Source organism: Xiphophorus hellerii, chromosome 3, assembly GCF_003331165.1.
Source record: "Xiphophorus hellerii strain 12219 chromosome 3, Xiphophorus_hellerii-4.1, whole genome shotgun sequence".
Lineage (NCBI taxonomy): Eukaryota > Metazoa > Chordata > Actinopteri > Cyprinodontiformes > Poeciliidae > Xiphophorus > Xiphophorus hellerii.
In genome coordinates this window covers 6,440,121-6,460,415 of record NC_045674.1, presented here as the reverse complement: position 1 = coordinate 6,460,415, position 20,295 = coordinate 6,440,121, and the positions used below count along the sequence as shown (strand labels likewise).

General features: G+C 36.9%; 1 protein-coding gene across 3 annotated transcripts in view; it reads right to left on the bottom strand.

Moving 5' to 3' along the window:
- Positions 1-20,295, bottom strand: part of thsd7ab (thrombospondin, type I, domain containing 7Ab) — a 226,578-nt gene that overhangs the window by 5,257 nt on the left and 201,026 nt on the right. For 2 of the 3 annotated variants that reach the window (XM_032558674.1, XM_032558676.1), the window contains 6 exons: positions 18,793-18,967; positions 11,587-11,760; positions 7,333-7,431; positions 4,060-4,142; positions 2,467-2,680; positions 293-380 (listed from right to left, as the gene is read on the bottom strand). In XM_032558674.1, the coding sequence (XP_032414565.1) occupies positions 293-380; positions 2,467-2,680; positions 4,060-4,142; positions 7,333-7,431; positions 11,587-11,760; positions 18,793-18,967 (833 nt within the window). The remainder of the gene's footprint in view (positions 1-292; positions 381-2,466; positions 2,681-4,059; positions 4,143-7,332; positions 7,432-11,586; positions 11,761-18,792; positions 18,968-20,295) is intronic. The other variant, XM_032558677.1, reaches the window with a different exon arrangement.

The following is a 20,295-nucleotide window of genomic DNA, read 5'->3' as shown; positions in this document are numbered from 1 at the left end:
TGAGCCAGCTCTTGGCACTCGGGACAGGTGTAAACCATCTCGTGAGAGTTCTGGCCCATCCACACCGCCGTCCCGTTGGCGTCAGACTCTTGGGCCTTAAGAGAGCGATGCACCTTGACGCACGCGCTGCTGCTCTCCAACAGCAAACGCATGAGAAAGCAAAAGAAATGGAGATGGCATGAAGGAGGGGCATGCTGCAACTCAAGGTGGGAGGGATGGATGGTGATGAGACGGGTTTTGTTTCAGGGCTCAGGTGAAGACGACTACGGGGAGATCAAACTTATCAACTCACCAAGCTAGGTATATCATAGACACTATGAAAATGAGGAGAACAAAGGCTCCTGCTGCTACACCGTACACCCACATCTTCAGCTTCCCATCTGTGGAGAAGGACGCTGGTCAGTTCTTAATCTGTTACTTCAATGGCACAGATTAAGATTACATCACAATCAGCAAAGTTAGCTCCTGCTGTCAATCACAAATCTGGGAAAACACCATTTATTTCAGTATGTAACGTTTATAAAAAATGTTTTAAAACTGTCATCATGTTGTCACAGCATGATACGAGTCAGCAAACTTAGACACTAACTTACAACCTAATTCCAATAATGTTGTTTATAAGCTAACCTTTATTTCAATTACACCTATCAATAAGCCACTGAGCCAATAGGAATAATAAATATTTATTACACTGGAACAATCCAAACAAGTCCTGTTAACGTAAATTAGATACTTCAATAGAAAATAAAAAGAAAGTTACAAAAAACTGACTAATAAAATAAATGTTCTTTAGCAAATAGAAATAATGTTGGTGATTCTAACTGACCAAAAACAAGAAACATTTAATCTGATTTAACTTAAAACACAGAAGAAAATGTATTTTTATTAGGTGTGTGAAAATTCAATAGTAAGTTAAGGATTTTAATCAAATGATTTATTAGCATAATTATATAAATTACTGTGCAGTTTGAATATCAAGCATTTTCAAGGACGTCATAAAGAATCAATGTGTTTTTTTTTTCTGTAAAATTACCTCTGGTTTCAGATAAGCAACTTCAAACAAAATGTTTTATTACATTAAATTTTTAATGCAATACTGTATAACCAAGATATATATCAAAATTATTGGAAGAGAAATATAAAAAATACAGCTTTATTCTCAGAAAAAACATGAAATTAAGGCTGACAGAGGTAAGAACCTAATTTAGTATTGATGAATTAGTGAATAATTTCCTCCTCTATCATGATATTAAACATTAAAATGTCAGCGTGACCTCATAAATCTGATTATCAATATCTTTATGCCTCTGCCTGCACATCTCTGTAGAAATACTACAGAAATCTGTAGCATTTCTGGTTTGGTTGCATTTTTATTCATACAATTAAAATAGTTAATGAAGAAAACATTTTAATTTACAGAGTAGAAGCTGATCTCGGGCTGTAGGGGGTCAGAGTGAAAATCAGCTAACCAGATAAATCAGTAAATCCATCTGCTATATGATCAAAATAAAATGTTTTTTATTTATATTTAATCCATTAGTGAGCCACTAATTTCCTCAATGAATCTTGATATTTGGGACTTTCTGTTTCTGCCTCCATCTTTAGATTTGTCTCCATAACTCGGTAGCTAAAGGAAGCTGAGGTTAATGTCTGCGAGCTCCTTCATCCTGAAGGTTTCTCTTCCTGCCACAGATGATTTGTGAGGAAGATTTGCGGATATATTTCTCTAAAGTTAATGTTCCAGCAGCAGCATGCAGTCGTCAGCTCCATCGTGCGTTTATTCATGTTTCAGATTTCACTCATGCACCGTAGGAAGTGTAAATATGTCGACTTTCAGCGACAAGCCTCTGAGCCAAGTCACATCCTGCTTCGCAAATACGGGATTTTCTCATTTATGTGCTCAGAAGAGAAAAGGAGATTTTAACAAGACAAAAGCCAAAATGTTTTACTGCAAGAGGAAGTTATGAACTTTATCATAACTTATGATTAACATTATTTTGATACTATTTTTCTTGATCAGATGGATTCAAGAATGGATTTCAGTTTATGTAAAATCTATGCTTATGTACGGAAAAGATTAGGGCCACTAAGAAAGAGAAAAAAAAAAATATATATATATATATATATACTTTGAAGAAAATTAATTAAATAATGAAAATCTTCTCAGAATTCCTATTCTTTTAATTTGTCTTTTGATTTTAATCTCCAAATTTTGACTTTAATCTCAGCAATGCTGTCTTTGATCTCAGTAATTCTGACTTTAATGGCCCTAATCATCTTCCATACATCTGTTTTCCTCCCTCTGTTGCTCCTGTAACATTTAGTTGCTGAATCTGAACTTTGCTTTCGAAAGGAAGACTGTTTTTATTTTAGTGCAACAAAGTAGCAAAGTCCATCTAATTAAAATATTTTATCCAGAAATAAGTAATTAAAGCAGAGTGTGTGCCGTCTCTGTGCTGGACTGACCTGGTCCGTAGGGCTGCAGGTACCAGGTCCGGCCCGTGCGTCCCGGCTGGATGGTGGTGGGCAGCGTGGGATTAATGGCACGACTGGTCTTTACGTCCCCTTTCTTGTCACCTGCAGTGGGAATCTCCAGGACTGGGATCGGGGCGCACTGGTCCAGCTGACCCGCAGGCGACAGGACCTCTGTGAAGCCCTCCTCGCACATGCACATCCCGGCCTGCAGGGGGCAGCGCGAAGCAAGTTTAGATTTACTGAGGATGTGGATGAAGGTGGAAGCACTTCCACCTAGTGTGAGGATCCAGGGGGGATAATCTGGATGATTGTCTTATTGTTTGGTCACATATTTAAATAAAAAGAATCTTAGAAACCCACATGTTAGAGTTGCTTTTGAAACATAATCAATGAAATAAAAATAAAAAAACATTTTGATGTGTAATTACGGCATTTGGAAAAAAATGTTTCAATTGTTGATTTTTGTGTTTTTATGACGTAGAGCACCTTGAACTGCCCTGTTGCTAAAACTTGATTTAATTTGATAATTTTACCCTTATCACAAATAAAAAGTCTCCATCAGGCCGGTTCATCTGCTGGATGTACATTTATATATTCTTCAATTGCTACTGGTGGGTCGCACAAAATCACTTCAAGGGCCACAAACGGTCCGTGCGCCGCACTTTGGACACCCCTGGTTTAAACTCAGCTGAATCTCTCAAAGTTCAGGGGAATTTTAAAACATGAGCTGTTGGATTAGAGAACTGTCTTCATCAGGTTAATGTTGCACCTAGAAGTGAAACTGCTGCTGCAAAGAGACATGGATCAATACGGCTTCGTTCCAAGTAAAAAACTGGGACAACCAAAGGATTTTTCTTTGAAATTTTGATCAGAACAGAAACTTGTTAAATACACAAATCGATGTGAAGAACAAGGAAATGTAGCTGCAATAAACTCTGAGCTCAGCAGAACCCTGTTTGATATGTTTTATTATATATAAACCATATCTTTGCCATCATTTAAAAATAATCATTTAAAATGAATAAACAACACTCAGCCTGTGGGGGTGGCAAGTAAAGCTTGGAGGCCCGCCAGGCTGATAATACACTGAAGGAAACCCTGAATAATAAATTAAACTGAGGAAAAATTAGGGTTTTTTTTCTCTAAGTAAAATCAGAAACGTATCCATGATTCTCTTCAGACTGGTAAAAGCAAATCTGTGTTGGTTAATGATACAAAACTGCATTGAAGTTTCTGGTTTTAAGGTGATTAAATGGGAGTGTGAACAATATTTCTCTCATTCTAAACTCTCATCTTGCTCCGTTTAGGTTGTAATCATTATAATCAGTTTTAGTTGCTGGATTACGTTTTTCTAAAAAGATTTGCTATTGAAGACAAAAACAAATAACTTCCTGATTCTGACACTGCACAACAGAGCAACGGGTTTTATCTGTTTGTGCTGCTAACATTTATTTTTCCGCTTCATTCAGATTCAATCTTATCAGCAGTGTCACAGCGAAACAAGGTGACCTGCACCTTCAAATTCAGCTGCTGTGGACCGATAGACATTTTCTTTATTTTAATTTCAGAGTTAAAAAGGCTTACCTCGCTACAGAAAGACTTCGTCATGAGACAGGGAGGGTCACAGGAGCTGTTGTCCACTGGTGGATTCATTGCAGGACAACCACCTGCAGAGTTGGGAGATGAAACGGCTCAGGTGATATTTTTATACCTTCATTTGGGTCTCAACTGCTTCTATAAGCAAGTGCTTTGAAAAACATTAATTTGTTGTGGGGTGGATTTTTTGGTGTTTGGAAATTGAGCTGTTTCAAAAACATCCTGATTGTTAAGTCACAATCAGCACTGTTACCTAGCAACCCCTGCCGAGCTCCAGCATGTTTGGTCAGCTGATTTTACCACTCTGTGCACTGTACAATGGCTGCTGGAAAAGACAAGTGTTTTCTTGTCGACTTACCATCCAGAAACAACTTGGTGTATTCTTGTTGGTTATGCAGGAGGCTCTACTTATGCTTTTCAAACATGTATAGTTGCATAATTGCGTATCCGTCTCCTTTGCTCTGACTGAATTGGGCAAAAAACACTTTCGTTGACCCTGCTCCCTCTTCTAGGAACTTGTTTCAAGAAAGTTTTAGACTGACTGAATGCATGTTTATTGCTTTTAAATCTAAAAGTTTTTGACGTTGATTTAGTGACATGTTCCTGTTTCTTTTGTTAGTTGACATTTGTTGGATTTGTTGCTGCCTCTTGGCCACAATTTCCTTAAAGAAGAGTTGTGGGTTTTTCTTTATCCTGGTTAAACAAATGTTAAATCTGTTGGCAGCCATTTCAGTGTAAAACTTGAGTTGGGGGAGTGGCCAGCTGGCAGAGCACTAAAACAGGTCATTCTGAAAGGAGAAAATCTCTTTATCTAAGAATTATTTTGTGTAAAAATGTAATCAACATGTTTTATTATTTCCCATAAACCTATCCCAACCTGTTAAGGGAAGCATAATAGGTCACCTTTAATGTCCTTTCGTAAAGTAGCCTGTAGATTAATCTGCAAATGAAGCAGAGAATATTGCAGCCTTGTTTGTTTTTTACACAGTTTTAGGTGAGCAACAACAGGCTGATGTATTATTCATGAGATAATAGCTGCCATCACCCACCACCTACATTCCCTGTAGAAACAAAGTCTCTAGTTTCTCAGATTTCTTTTTTTCTGTTGTATTTTTGACATTTTGTGTTAATTTCACCTCCTACGTGAAACTGCCACCAGTGGTTTATACTTGTTGAGCTGCTGCAGTTTCTCACCTTTGAAAGATAAATTCGGCAGCACTATCTATTATTCAAAACACTGTATGGAAATGTGTCTTCATCTTTTCCAGCCAGTATCTCCCCTAAAATACACCAAAGCTATTTCCCATTTCTTGTTACAGCTCCACTTTCATTTGCTTCACTGTATTCAGAATACTGCGCGATATTTATGCCTTCCATTTTTTGACAGAGAGATTTGGAAATTGTGCAGAAATGCAAGTATTTATAAACGTTGGTGCAGAGAATATTGGCATGCAAAGTCGTTCTCATTGTTTATTGTTGCCTCAAACCTTCAGCTGGAGAGAACAGTGGAAAATACACGACATAAGGTACTAACGATGATAAAACACCATATCTGAAAGGGGACGTGAGGAACATCTGGTTTCTCTTGACACCTGCTGAATTTCTTCTGTTCACTTTAATCAAAACACAGTTTAGTTCCACTGAAATTATTACTGCACTGTTAAAAATTTAATTTACTCGAGATCATTTATGGAGCGTCATTCCAAAACAAACTTCAGGGTTATGCAGACAAAGTAAGTTCAGTTAATTGTATCAATAAATTGAAAGAATATGTCCTTTTTTTTATAATTTGGGATGATTTTCTAAAAAAACATGCAGCAAAAAACAAAGAATTAAAGTATTAGAGGATCTTCCTCATCTTCAAACCTCTGTTCTTTGCCTACAGCCCAAATAAGAGAAAACAAAACATTTTATTTGTGTCCAAAATAAATATAGTTTTATGTTCAACTAATTAAGATAAGATTTCTTATATTTTAAAAGTTGATTTATAAATTGAAGGTATTATAATGGAAACTCTGAATTTTACTTGAGTTTAAGGTTAAATTAATTCTATAATTCCAAGTTTTGTTAACATCGACTAATATTATTATTATTATTAATAATATTTAGCTGTGTTTATCTGTGATTAGCAGAAATATTAAAGCAGTAAAGCAGGGTTTGGTAATCCAGGCTGTTCATGTCCTGAATGCTGTAAATATTTTTGTTACTTCATGTTTGGCTCAGAAAACAAATTCTCTTAAAACCTGATGAAAAAATGTGACCATCTGGCAAAGTTCTGCTGCTGATGTAGCGCATCGAACCAGAGATCGACATTTGCAGCCAACTAGCCTCAGAGCTACAATAGTAGTAACACAATATCATTAACAGTGTTAAAGTGAATTTTATTTTTCATTTAGAAACATAAATTTAACACATTGTTGTTACATTTTGGACTCAGGTGTGCACACTTCTGCTAATGTGCTAGTAGCAGAGCTAATGTTTTGTTTAGCTCTTTAGCTACATTTGGCAGCATTTAGCGCGCTAGCTTTCCCTAAATGATTTTTCTGGATAAATTCTGAAGTTTTGTAAACTTTTAGTTGTGACATCTCTATTGAAGTTTTGTTTATTAATTGTTAATCCTATTAGTTAGACATTTATATTCCTGCTCTTATTTTGAAGGGGGTGAAGACAGCAATTCTGTTTGCTCTCTAATTTTTTTTCCCCAATAACTTTATTTCAAACAATATACAGAAACTAAATAAAACATAAACACAACATTAAAAGGCATAACAAAACATGTAAATTATGATGTTAAAATTAAATTGATGTTTAAGGGTTGTAGGATTTAAAAGGCAGAACCAGATTAAAATTAATATTGAGCCTATTTTTTTGCAGGTTCAGCTTTCTGTGTGACGCAAACATTTCAATGACGTTTATATTTTGTATAATTACTTAAACAGGTTAAATTTCATAATTTATAATGTTAGCACTCAAGGAACCAATGTTTTGAGGTACCTGTATGTTTATCTAATTGAAATAGCTAACTTTGTTTAAATATATATATACGTATATACTGTATATACAGTATATATACAGTAAGGCACTGTTTGTTGGTGAAAGGCAATAATAGTAACACTTGCATTGATGCCACACATGTTGATAAAACTGAGTGTACTGACAGAAGTGATGAATTTGAATACTATAAAATGTTTTTTTTCTGTTACATCCCCAGTGTGTTGCAGACTGAATATTTCTAAATGTGTGAAACCCAGACTTCGTTACCGGTGACGTTGAGTCCATCCGAGCGCTGACACCAGACAACCGGACGGCTGGAGTTCGGACTGCTGCTGCTGAACCACTTATACTCGAAACATTCGCCTCCTGCAAACAAAACACAGAAAAAGTCACCATCTTTAAAACCGCAGCGCAGTTACAGTCTGGAGTGAAGACCATTAATCATATGTGTGACAGATTGATAGAGCAGCAACTCAGTTATTTTCACATAAGAAGTAACTGTCACATATTGTCCAGTTCAAGGGTTTAATCTTCACTGAGAGCTTTTGCTTAATGACTTTCTATCAATGCTATTATAACTTTATCAATATCTCCATCTAGGCAGTAAATGACTGTACTTTCCTCTGGAGTCCAGAGTAACCAATCATCATCGCAGCCAATTTAGTGGCGTAAATGAACAGTTTAACTTTGAACAAAAGAAAGATCTGCTCTGTGCAGGCCTGGGAACGGTATCGCTGCTTCAGTCGGCGGCTCGGCTCCATCTCTGGACGATTTGTCTAAAACCGACACAACTTCATCCTTAATGTGCTTCACTTTCCTCATTTCTCCAATTTTTCTCCTTCCTCTACAAATGAAGTCGTTTTTCAGACGTGTGAAGTTATCACTGATTTACTCACTTCCCAGCATCTTTCACCAACAGATTGGAGTTTTACTGAGACAAGAACATTCCTCAAAACGAAGCGCGCGCAGTAGAGGCAGTAAAAACGTGAGTAAGGTGGCTGGAGACAAGAAAAGCTCTTACAGGGCAAAGAGACATGAAAGATGGTGATTTTGATCGACAAACGATTTGTTACAGTTTCAAATCCCAACCTATTGTCCTTCTGCATGGAGTCTGCAGTATTCTCCCTGTACATGCCTGGGTTATCTCCAGTCCAAAAACATTGTTGTTAGGTTAATTGTAAGGCATTATCATGATAAATGTCTTGTCATGATAAGAACTTAGATTTATTGTCGCCTCAATAAATTAAATTAATGATGTCAGAAACCCTCCAAAGCTTTCCTTATTGTCAGGATTGGTGGTTTTAAGGCTTATCCACTGTTTGTTCAAAGAAAGCATCAATAAATACCAATACATTTTAAAATACTGTTTCTGTGTACACTTATTTATGGTGTCCAAAAAGCGTATTACCAATTATGCTTGAATGTTTTTCAAGAGCATTATTTGTGTTCTTTACATTCACTGAGTTCCCTAAAAGATGTAATAAATAGTTTTTTATTGTCACATTTATCCTTATCACAATAGTCCTGAAAAATATTGATAAAACTTTAGGTCCATATGTCTTAATTACTGCTCTAAATATGTTCTTCTTTCAGCAAATGACCTTTTGCTGAAAGGTCATATGCCTTTCAAATTGCCTGATCAATTGTGAGTCTGTATACTCACAATTGATCAATTATTTAATTAGTTGATGATTATTTTAATAATCAATTAATCACAATAAATCTGGTTAATCATTAATTCTTTACTCTAAATCGTCCTTAGATATGAGTTTGTCCATGTCTGTTCCCACCAATGACGGTGAATAAACAATTTCTCTGTAACGGTAGGTTGTTTCTCTGCCACTATCACATTTAGCAGCGCATATACAAGCTTGATTGACAACACTAAGACCCTCCTCCTGGCTCTGATTGGTTGTTTCTGACTCACTGGAGTATTTATGCAGTTTGTACTGGGGAAATTCAGAGGAACTAGATTTCTTTTAACAGATCATCTGTCTTATACTGTCACGACTTAACTATAATTTCAACAAAATGTTAAAAAAACCTTTTCTTTATAAAAGTTACACACTGCAGCTTCTTTACTTTGATGTCGCTGAACCATCTGAAGTTTTCATATTTCTTCCAGCTGTGAGGAGCTTTTTCTGCTGCTGAAGTTGTGTGGACGCAGTGAAAACACTGATCTGCTATTCTGGTTATGCTGCAGAGTCAGAGCATGGAAGGAATTAATACGGTAAAAGTATCCAAACGGGACAAAGCTTTGCTTCTGTTTTTCTTAAGTGAGCATCCCATCAAACCACTTTTTCCCTCCTTTTGCGCCCCCACTCATCTTGGCAGGGGCTCTCCTCCCCCCTGTGGGCATTGAGTGATGCTGTGAAACCAGGTCAGGATGGCGGAGGCTGCTTTGGAGCTGTGTACAGTAGCCAAGGAGGGAAGTGTGGAGGAGTGAGATGCCAGGGTGGGGTTTCGTTCTGCAGACCTAACCTATGGCAGCTGATGATTCACAGCTCATCAACACCAGGCAGCAGAGATCACAACAGTATTTCCTCAATTTGGAGATCTCATGCAGAAAGTCCCATCTGGAAACCCACCAGTTAACCCACCTAGCAGAAGGAAAACAGGGTGAAAGCTTTTCCATTTGTCCCGGTCATATCTGGGGCAAAATACCAAAAGCTGTACTCCCGGATAGCGCTGCTGCCTCCCGGCGAGGAAAAAAAACCCTCAGCCTGAATCCAGTCTTGAGCACAAAATGAACATGTTTTTTTCTGTTGGCTTCTTCTGGTGTCCCAGATTCCTCCAACATGCAGGTTCAGAGAGAAAGAAGAGAGAACGGCCTGCAGGTGTGACCCTGAATCAAAGTGTCTCTTTGCGTTTGCCCTCTCATGGCACTGACAGACTTCAACATGCAACTGACTTCAACTCAACAACAGAAAGGAACAGCTGAAGATGTCCAGCAACTTCAAAACATGGCTATTTTCTTACTTATTACACATAAGTTGTGAATGGAGCAAAACCTTTTTTCATTTGTGTCCACCGCTACATGCTTTAGCATGCTTTAGAGGTGACGTATTATGCTTCCTTGAACAGGTTAGGAAAGGTCTATGGACTAAAAAGATGCTCATTACATTTTTTGCGTAAAATAATTCTTAGATGATGAACTTTCAGTCTGCTCAGTTTTGATTTTGGGATCCTTTCACTTTAAATCCAAATAATCTGCTGCTGGCCACGCCCCCAACTCAACGTTTACACTCGCACGCGAAACTGGCTGCAAATTATAGAACAATACATCTTTGAAAAGCAGAGCCAAGAAGAATACAGCAAATGGTTTCTAAATGGTAAGTCAAAACTAAAACACTTGTCTTTTCCAGCAGCCGCTTCGGTTGCCAGGTGACGGGTGGAACTTGGCTGGGGTTGCTAGGTAACAGGCTGGGGTTGCTAATTTCTGACGTTACATTCTGATGATTTTTCAAACGGCTCACTTTTCAGACACCAGCCTGTCACAGCCTGTTGTTTTTTTAAGCCTGGGTTATTTTTAGAAGCAGTAGAAACATTTGTATTGCAAATTTTTATGCCCAGGTCCCTCTTGAAAATTAGATCTAGATCTCAACGGGGTTTACCTGGTTAAATAAAGGAATATATATATATATAAACATAATGAAGCACAAAACGTGAACAATTTAAATTTTATATGAGCTTTAAAGAAAGCTCACAACAGTTAATTAGCGTCCAGTAATTTAGACTGTTTTATTTGGAAAATATAAAAGCACATGTACCTAGTAATTGAAAACAGACAACAAAAGATATTAGTTCCAGTGATCCAACTGATATGGCTATAGAAGCTTTTTCTTTACACAGTGCCTTGAAGAAGTATCCAGACCCTTTAAGCTCTTTCATAGAGTCACATTGCGACCAGAAGTTTTAAGGTATTCCATATTTAATTATTACATAGAATGACATATTTCTTTCAAAAGCAAAATGCAGCTCAGTCAAACTGTAAAGAGATCAACTGAAGAGTAGTTTTCCAGTTCTACTGAGAGGTATGTGCAAGTTTACAAAACAGTTACATTTCTAATAAAGTTAAAATATTTCCTAAAGTATGTAATTTCAGACATTAACTGGAAAATTAGAAGCTGAATACAAATGCTAATCACACCGTTCAATTTACTAGAAAATGTTGAGAAGCACATGTTTTCCTTATACTTGTGTTGGTTAGTTGCATAAAATAAAACACATTAATCTTGTAGCTGTATTGTGATAAAATAGGAAAGTACTTTCTTATAAGATGAAGTTCACAATTGCAGAGTGTAAAAAAGGTAGTAAAATATTTATTTTATCCATTTATTGCACCTCTGACTAAGTTATATCATTGCCAAAGACTGACAGGATCAGATTTGATCCTAAGGTCAAAAGGCTGCGTAACTGAGGCATCTTTAGCAGATCCATGGTTACATTCAGAAAGCTACAAGTCAAGTTTTTCCTTTACCTCTCAAGCCTTGTGACCAGCGTAGAGAAAAGGATTCGTACCTGTGCAGGGCTGCGACTCCCAAGCCTGGTCTGGACACAGCTGCAGGTTTTCAGGCTCCTGGGCCAGGACGGCTCGGGACCGGACCTGAACGGAGCCGAAGTCCACGCCGGCTCCTTTCACACAGATGTTGACACATGAGCTCCAGTCAGACCACTCCATCAGGTAGCATTCACCTGCACCACAAGAGAGACAGAAAACGTCACCGTGACTGAAAACAAATACAAGAATTTACCTCAACACTCCTGACTTACAGCATAGAGGAAATTATTATGTTTGGGTTTGTTTGGCTGGACAATAAATCAATAACAATATATACAACGATAGATCAACATCCATAGAAAATACATCTGATAAGAATGTTCAACATATTGAATATTCACCAAACTCCGATCCAGAATCACACAGCATTCTGGGAGATGTAGGCAGAGGAAAGACTAACCTCTGAACCTTTGAAGGCCAGCTAAGAAAAGTTGGTGGAATCAACTCACTCTCACTCTTTGGTTACCTAGCAACTCACTCACTCTTTGGTTACCTAGCAACAACCTGCTGAGTAACTGGCACAGCAGCAGTTTAAGGTTTCACTACTGTGTCTTATAGCTGCTTAAAAATGAAAACATACTAATCCCCGGCTATGCACTAAAAAAAGGACCTCCATTTTCTTTTACCCTGATTCACAATCCCCATGTAGAAAACTGTCTGAGTTTTAGATTGCAGTTTGATATTTCAGCACTCCTGCAGTTTGGCTGCAAAGGGACGGACTCGCTTATTATCTAGGGCAGCTTCTCAGCGCTTCCCATCTCTGGGAGCAGTAGTTACAATTTTTTTTTTTAACCAAAATGAGAAATTCATCAGTGGAAACACTTCTAGCACGTAAAAACTGAGATGATTTCAAACGGAGGTGGTTTTAAATGAGCTGTGGGTTGAATAAAGGATAACTTGTTTTCCCTTCTGCATGACAAACAATGAGTTCTGACCTAAAATAGACCCACGACACTTTGAAAATGAACTCAGCATTTGTACTTTGTCTTTTGGCAGAAGCAAAGAAGAATAATCCTTCCTTCAGGGACTGCTGACACTGAAAATAACAGCTCTATAGTTAAGCAGCACTATGTGGAAATACACTGTTTTTATCCCGCTGGATCATAAACTAGGGGATAAATTTCTTTCTTTAGAAATGTTGCAGATTTGGCCCATTTAGCAAAAGAAATGTCTTCTTCTCCATCAGCAGCAGTTTTTGGGTGCAGTCACTGGAAATAAAGAGCGATGTTGGGGTTGTGAAAAGTGAGTCACTGTATGAAGTAGAAAAGTCCTGACTGGGATTTAATTAGATTTAAGGATTTTTAGGATCTGGAAGAACATGAGTAAGAAAAGGCACTGAGATATGTAAGCATTTCCAGACTTTATTTTCAATATTTCTCATTAGTCAGTCTATGCATCCATCCATTCTCAACATTATGCATCTACATGGTCAAATATTTGACAATATTTGCCACCAATCCATTCATCCAGATCTTAAATCCAACCAAACAACCATTTTCCAGTCCATTAATCCAAAGATCCGACCTTCAGTTAGTCCATCTGTCCATCCAGCCTTTCTCTGTTTCACATGTAAAATCTTACAATTGTTAAAACGTCTATCATAAATTAAAAATATTCAAGACATGTTTGTATTCATACTTAAAAAGTTGTTTGAGATGGCTGAAAAAATAAAACTTTCTGATGTTTAATTTAACTGCAGAATTTTGACTTTTTGTGAACATGAGATACAAGTTTAATGAGATGTCAAGTTGCATTTAGCAAATAAATTATGTGAAATTAGATTTTAGACATCTTCTTCTTAACCAATGAATGAAAAAATATAAATATGTCTTTAAAAAAAGTAGGAAGTGTTATTATTATAAGACTGCATAAAAATGCTAAGTTACATATACTTAGCAATATACTTATTCTAGATTTTTCCCCCCTTGCTTGCAAGTAGTAACACTTTCATCTACATGGATTTATAGTCAAACTTATAGTTTCGCGGTATTTTCTCTGCGTACTCCAGTAGCCAGGCAACGTCATTTTATTGCTAAATTTCCTGTTGTGTCTTTGTACAATGATAGTAGAGTAATATTTTTTATTTTTCCCTCACTTAGTTGGAGAAGATTCTAAGAGTATGATTGTTTTACAAACGGTTTGGCTTGTGTTCTTAAATTTGGAAAATATAGGCTCAAAATAGCAAGTTTGTGCTGCACATCAATTTATTTACCAGTCATAAATCATAAAAATCGGAACAGATGTCCTTCATAGCCTACAGGCTGAGCCGGGACCTGATCAGTGACCGAAATAAAAAATAAAAAAGGGCATCCTGTACAGGTCGATTGTGGACCAGCGTTGCCAGGTTTGTGGATTTGTCACCCACTGGGACAACTCATGCTGAAAATGGGTCGACACATGGCACACTGACACATTTCCTGTGCAAGGCGCACAGCTTTGCTCCTGTAGAGATGCGCTGCTTTGAGCTTCCCTCTGTTACCTGCTATGCACATTTCAGATTAGGGAAAAAAAACAAAACACTGGAACATGACCAGAGTTTTTAACGTCAACAGATGCTGCATTCCCAACAGTCAAATTTAGTCAAGTCAAGTTTATTTAGCACATTTCAGCAACAAGGCAGTTCAAAGTGATTTACATGATAAAACAATTATGAAACAACCAGTAAACATTTTATTTTGTCAAATGCCATCACCAAAATCATCAAGAATAATCATCATCCAATATGTTGATCAATATTCCAGTTATTATTAATCAAAAGCAACTCTACAACAGGTGGATTTTTAGTATTTATTTAAAGGAACTCAGTGTTTCGGCTGTTTTCTGGAAGTTTGTCTTCCAGATTAGGGCTGGATGATATGGCTGGAAAACATTTCACAATAAAAGTGTTTCATATCAGTCAATGTCGATAATTACTGATTAGTATTTTGTTTTAAATATCTGGCATCACCTTTCCTGTTTTATCCGGGTTTTACTCCATGCCATTGTTTTTTATATTTAAGCATTTTTGAGGTACGGTAGCAAAACCTGAAACTGCTGCTGTGCCAGTTACTCCACAGGTTGTTGCTAGGTAATCGAAGAATGAGCGTTGCTAGGTAACCAAAGAGTGAGTTGATTCCACCAACCTTTCTTAGCTGGATGTGAAAGGTTGAGTATCTAAAGTCTTTCTTCTGCCTACATCTCCCAGAATGCTGTGCAGTTCTGAATTAGAATTCAGTGAATACTCTTTATATTGAATATTCTACCGGATATATTACCCATTGATACTGATCATGTGTTTATCGTGATGGATATTTTTGTTGACATATTGTACAGGCATAATAAAAACTGAATGTTTGCTTTGGTTTTGGTTCTGGGGACGCAAAGCAGACCAGAACCATTCGGCCTGAGTGGTCTGGAAAGATGATTAAGCAAAAACTAATCTTTAAGGTAATCTGAAGCTGTTCAGTGATTTATAAAGTAACAGAAGTATTTTAAAGTCTTTTCTCTGATGTAGCTGCTGCAAACACTGAAGGATCGAAGCTTCAGGTGGTAGTCTGCTCTGCCTTTCTTCTTCTACTCACCTGCAAAGGTTATTGATTTTTAAAACACTTCTTCCACTTGAATGAAATTTCCAAAGATATATGCAACTGTAACTATAAATTTAATAAAAAATACGTCCCTGTTTGACTTTAGTCTGCATATAACATAACATACTTTGCATAATATAATTCAGAAGCTTCTCTCATGCATTCTTATTTTAAATTCCTTCTGTATGGTATATTAGTTTATGTATATTTTTTCTTTTCATAGATTTATTGCGTAACTGTTCCTGTTGTGTTATTTTGGGTCTCAACAGGGATAAAAAGTAAAAATGCAAGTCACAATGGGGTTCAAACATCAAGAGTGTGATTATTTGTTTTCTTGAACTAGAACAACCAGCAGCTGCATTGCAGTAAAAGAACTAAACAAATCTTTTCTACAAAAACTAATCTTCAGCCTAACAGCTTTAGCTAATGTTTTAGATCCATACCTTATTTACTCATAAAGTGCATATATAAAACTCCCTTTTCAAGCATCTTTTAGGATCAGCAAAAAAACCAAGGAAGAGCCAGTGGGAAACGACCATTTTAGCAATCTCACAGAGCTTGTGTTTACCCTGGCATCACCAGGAGAATGCAAATTAAGGTTGAAGCTTTTCGGTTTGCTTTCACTTTTCAACAGACATTATCAGCGCTGTTGAATATGCCTTGGGGACACGTGGACAGATAGTTTACCCATCAGAGCAGGGGTCTCAAACTCCAGTCCTCGAGGGCCGCTGTCCTGCAGGTTTTAGATGTGCCACAGGTACAAAACGCTGGAATGAAATGTCTTAATGACCTCCTCCTTGTGTAGATCAGTTCTCCCAGCCTTGCTAATGACCTAATTATTCTATTCAGGTGTGGTGCAGCAGAGGCACATCTAAAAGTTGCAGGACTGCGGTCCTCGAGGACTGGAGTTTGAGACCCCTGCATCAGAGGAACAAGACATGGAATTAACTGCACAAGCTTTTCTATGAAAAAGTTTGTCTGTGTAAACTTGGCTCTACTATGAGTTAAATAGTCATGGAACTAGGCATTTTCTCAGTAAATATATTAGTAATATTTCTATTGACATATTTATTTCATCCTTTGTTTAGTTATATGAAATCTGCCATTCAATAATATTCTCATCTGCAAACTGGGAAGATGAACATAACCTGTCTTATTCCAAACATTGTGCAATGAAATCCAAGGCTTTACACACTTTTTCTTCAGAAGTGGAGTTTTGTGCAGTGTGTGTGTGTGTATTTATTATTATTTTCATGGGACAAACTGTGTTAGCCATTTCCAAGGCTTTTTGAATCTCTGCATGCGCTCATTGACTATAGGATTATAATTTGAACCACTATTTTGATTCATCTGTCAGAAATCTTAGACGATTTCTGTCTAAGGTGAAATAAATTCCACTTTCAGACTCCAATGTTGCACAATGGAATATTTATGGGATTAGCTATCATCAGTTGCTTAGTAATCCATGGTAAAATTTTCTATGCTTTTACCAATCTATGCAATACTTTGGTAATGGGAAACCTTTAGGCCATCAATTAATGCTAAACCAGCTAAATTGCACATAGCAGGAGATATACTTTCTAAATAATTGCTTTATTAGAAAGTATATCTTATTTATCTGATTTTAGCTGGTTTCTTGGTTTTCTACGTCTACATTAGTTCAAAACTGATTTCAACTCATTTCATGGACTAATTTGTTTTGATGTTTTGTATGTCTTTATCTGTCATGCCAGAATGGAGCCAATTACAATTCAGGTGTCAAATATTTCTATTTTTAGATTTACATCTCAGTTGAGGGGTTTTCTCAGTGTTCAGTAACTTCCACATGAAGCGAAAAAGAAAATAAAACATCTATTCAGAGTGGCGCCCCTGGCTTGGCAGGACACCTCAGCACACTAATAGTGTCTGCTGCTAGGAGACCTGTGAGGAATCATCAGACCGCTACTCAAGTGAACACCTTGGTATGTTTCACACCTTTCATGGGCGGCTCACTGCAAGGTGACAGGCTGCGTTTCCACCAATTCAAACACGAGGATGAGCAAGAGGATGTGACAAAAACTGGGAGTAATTGAGCCAAATATATGTACCTGTCATGATTTAAAATATTGCAAAACGAGATGACAAGATGGCATGATCTGCCACAGGCAAAAACAAAATCAACTGTTGAACGTATTAAATGATAATTAGGACCAAGCAGCGAAAGCGCTGCCAAGGCCTATTGTAATCGCAGCGTTTATTTAGCTTATTCTGCCTTTAGCTCAGCTTTTACTTCTAGTGTTAGACGTTATAAATGGCAATTTATCCAGTGTAAAATTTACATTTTTGTACTTCCATTTGGGTCTCAATTGCTTCTAAAAACGGCCCATTGCTAAAAACACACAAACAAAAACAAACAAACAAACAAAAAAACACCCAGCTGTTTTCTTTAGGAACAAGTTTTTTGGTTTCTGGAAAATAAGTAGTTTCAAAAACCTTTGGAATGTAGCATCTGTGTAACATCTGTAATGTTACATTCCAAAGGTTTTTGACATTCCCTTCGGAAGTTTCTAAAACCTTTGGGTGGGGTTGCTAGGCACTGCCCCGTTACCTAGCAACCCCACCAGATCCTAGCAACCAAAACTCCTCAAGTTTTGGGTTCAAATTCACTAAATAAATTCTGTTATTACATTCTAGGCAATAAAATGTTTCCTTTCTTATTTATAAAAGGAATAGGTTTGTTTGTGTATTTGCATCTTTTAATGTTTTTCCAATATTGTATAAAAACGCTTAAGTGGTTGAATAAAAAAAAAAAAACAGTAGAATGTGACATTTTTTTTATTCGATTAATCGTCAGAATAATCGACTGAGGTGTAAAGTACTCACAAACTGTACTCGAGTAAGAGAAGAACTACTTCAACATATTTTTACTCAAGTAAAAGTAAAAACGTATTTGGTAAAAAGTCGACTTAATACTGAGTGACTGATCAAAACATTAATAGTTTAATATTTAAAAATTACACAATTAGGTGGACCAAAATATTAAATTTATGTTATTTTAAAGACTGAAATAAAAATAATTTATATAATTAGAAACTATCAAAATAACGCAAAACAAACATTTTTCAAAATCAATTTATTTCAAAGTAAAACTTATGAAACCAACAAACTGTAGATGTGTGTCTGTGTCTGGTGAATTTTTGGTTAAAACATGTTTGGTTTTCATTCAGTTTTACTCCAGTAATAAAATTATGCAAGTAAATGCAAAAAGTACAGAGTAGCAAAAATATTCCTGAAAGTATTTTTTTTCCAAAAGATTACTGAAGTGAATGTAAAATGTAACCAGTTACTACCCAGCTCTGATACTAATTAGTGACATGATCCATATTTTTTTTTCTTTTCCATTTTTTTCTCCAAAGAATTTTTGCGGCACTAGTGGCTCGTATTTTTTGCGACAGTGGGCAGACAGGAAAGAGGGCGAGGAGAGGGGAAGACATGCAGCAAAGGTCGCCTGGACCGGGAGTCGAACCTGCGACGTCCACATCTCCAAACGTGGGGCGTGCTAACCCCCTGCGCCACCACAGCACGCCCCATGATCCATATTTTTGAGCAGTAATTTCTTACCTGGACATGGGAGGGTACAAGCTTCTTTCAGTATGATTTTCTTGTCTCCGTTGACGGCCAGCTCCAGGCTGCTGCACAGCTCCTCGTCCACCATGCTGCTCTCGCCGACGCCGGACCCGTCCGACACGAAGCAGGACAGGTTCCTGTAGCGAGTGCCGTGTCCACACACCACACTCTGAAAACAGACGAAAAACGCAGGAGGCAGTGAGTTACTACTGAGTAAAGGATTAGTCCTAAAGATCTGGACTTTGAGGGCAAACATGGTTCAGGTGGAGATTTGTTTTTGTTCCAGTAGATTCTCAGGTAGGATTGTTGCAATAAATCAATTAATCAAATAATGAATTAAAACAAGCTTAATAATTTCCATTTGCATGATTTATCGTTTTTCTCTTAAAATCGAATGACAAAAATCTAGTCTGGTACTTTAAACATCTTTTTGAATGATAATTTTGTTTACAGAGACTTCATAATTCATTTTATTTGTTGTTTTGTTTATTTATTTAGTATATTTAAAATGTCTTGCAGTTCCAGTGTTAAATGGAACTGCAATAAACTTAAAATTTGAAGTTTATTGATCCTTGAGAAAGCGTTTTTGAATTATTATGCCACTACCAAAAATTACTTGAAATTTGCCTCAATTGTTTATCATAGTAACTTTAGGGATAATATATTGTCCAGAAAGTTTTTTTATCGTGACAATCTTATTTTCCAAAAGAGTCCTTAGAAAGATTTATTTTATGGCCAACAGAGCAAGTCTTTATTAGTCGTGTTTCTGGTAACTTTGGCCTTTCTATCGTTTTCTTTCCCACTTTTGCAGCCAAGCATAGATGGCAAACATCTGGATTTAGTTGAGCTTTATAACTATTCTACTACACAAACTGGCAACTATATTATTTAAATACTGAGTTATAAATTGTCAAGCAAAAGTATTGATATTCACTTATTTTTAACCCATTTTGTCTTGCAATAATAGAGCTGGTTGTGTGTATTTTTACAGGTAGAGAATGACACGAAACAAGTGAATCCTAATCCTCTCTCTCTATCTTAGTATCGTCTGTGTATGCCTGTACAGTTGATGTTGCAACCATGGCTCTTTTTTTTCTTATGAGGATTTCTGTGGTGTGCATTGTTCTTATATGAAATCTTTTTTTTATACTTAGTTTAGACATTCCAACCGAATGTCTCTGTTCTACGCTGAGGCCACGCCCATGCTGAAAACACTGAGCACCGCGACGACAAACTTTGTGTCGGAGAACAAAACTCTTCCACTGGAGAACTTTTGTTCTCCAGTGGAAGAACAGATATACAACTAAGTTGTATATCTGACTTTGATTGTGCTATGCTAGAATGTGAAAATAGTTTGATCTGAAACCATTCAACTGTATTTCTGGCTCCATGTTTTGGGTCGTGCTCCTGTTAGACGATGACATTTCCCCCCCAATGTTTCTCTTTACCAGTAGTTTCCAGACTTCCTTACGAGAAGAAGTCTTACGAGAGAGAAAC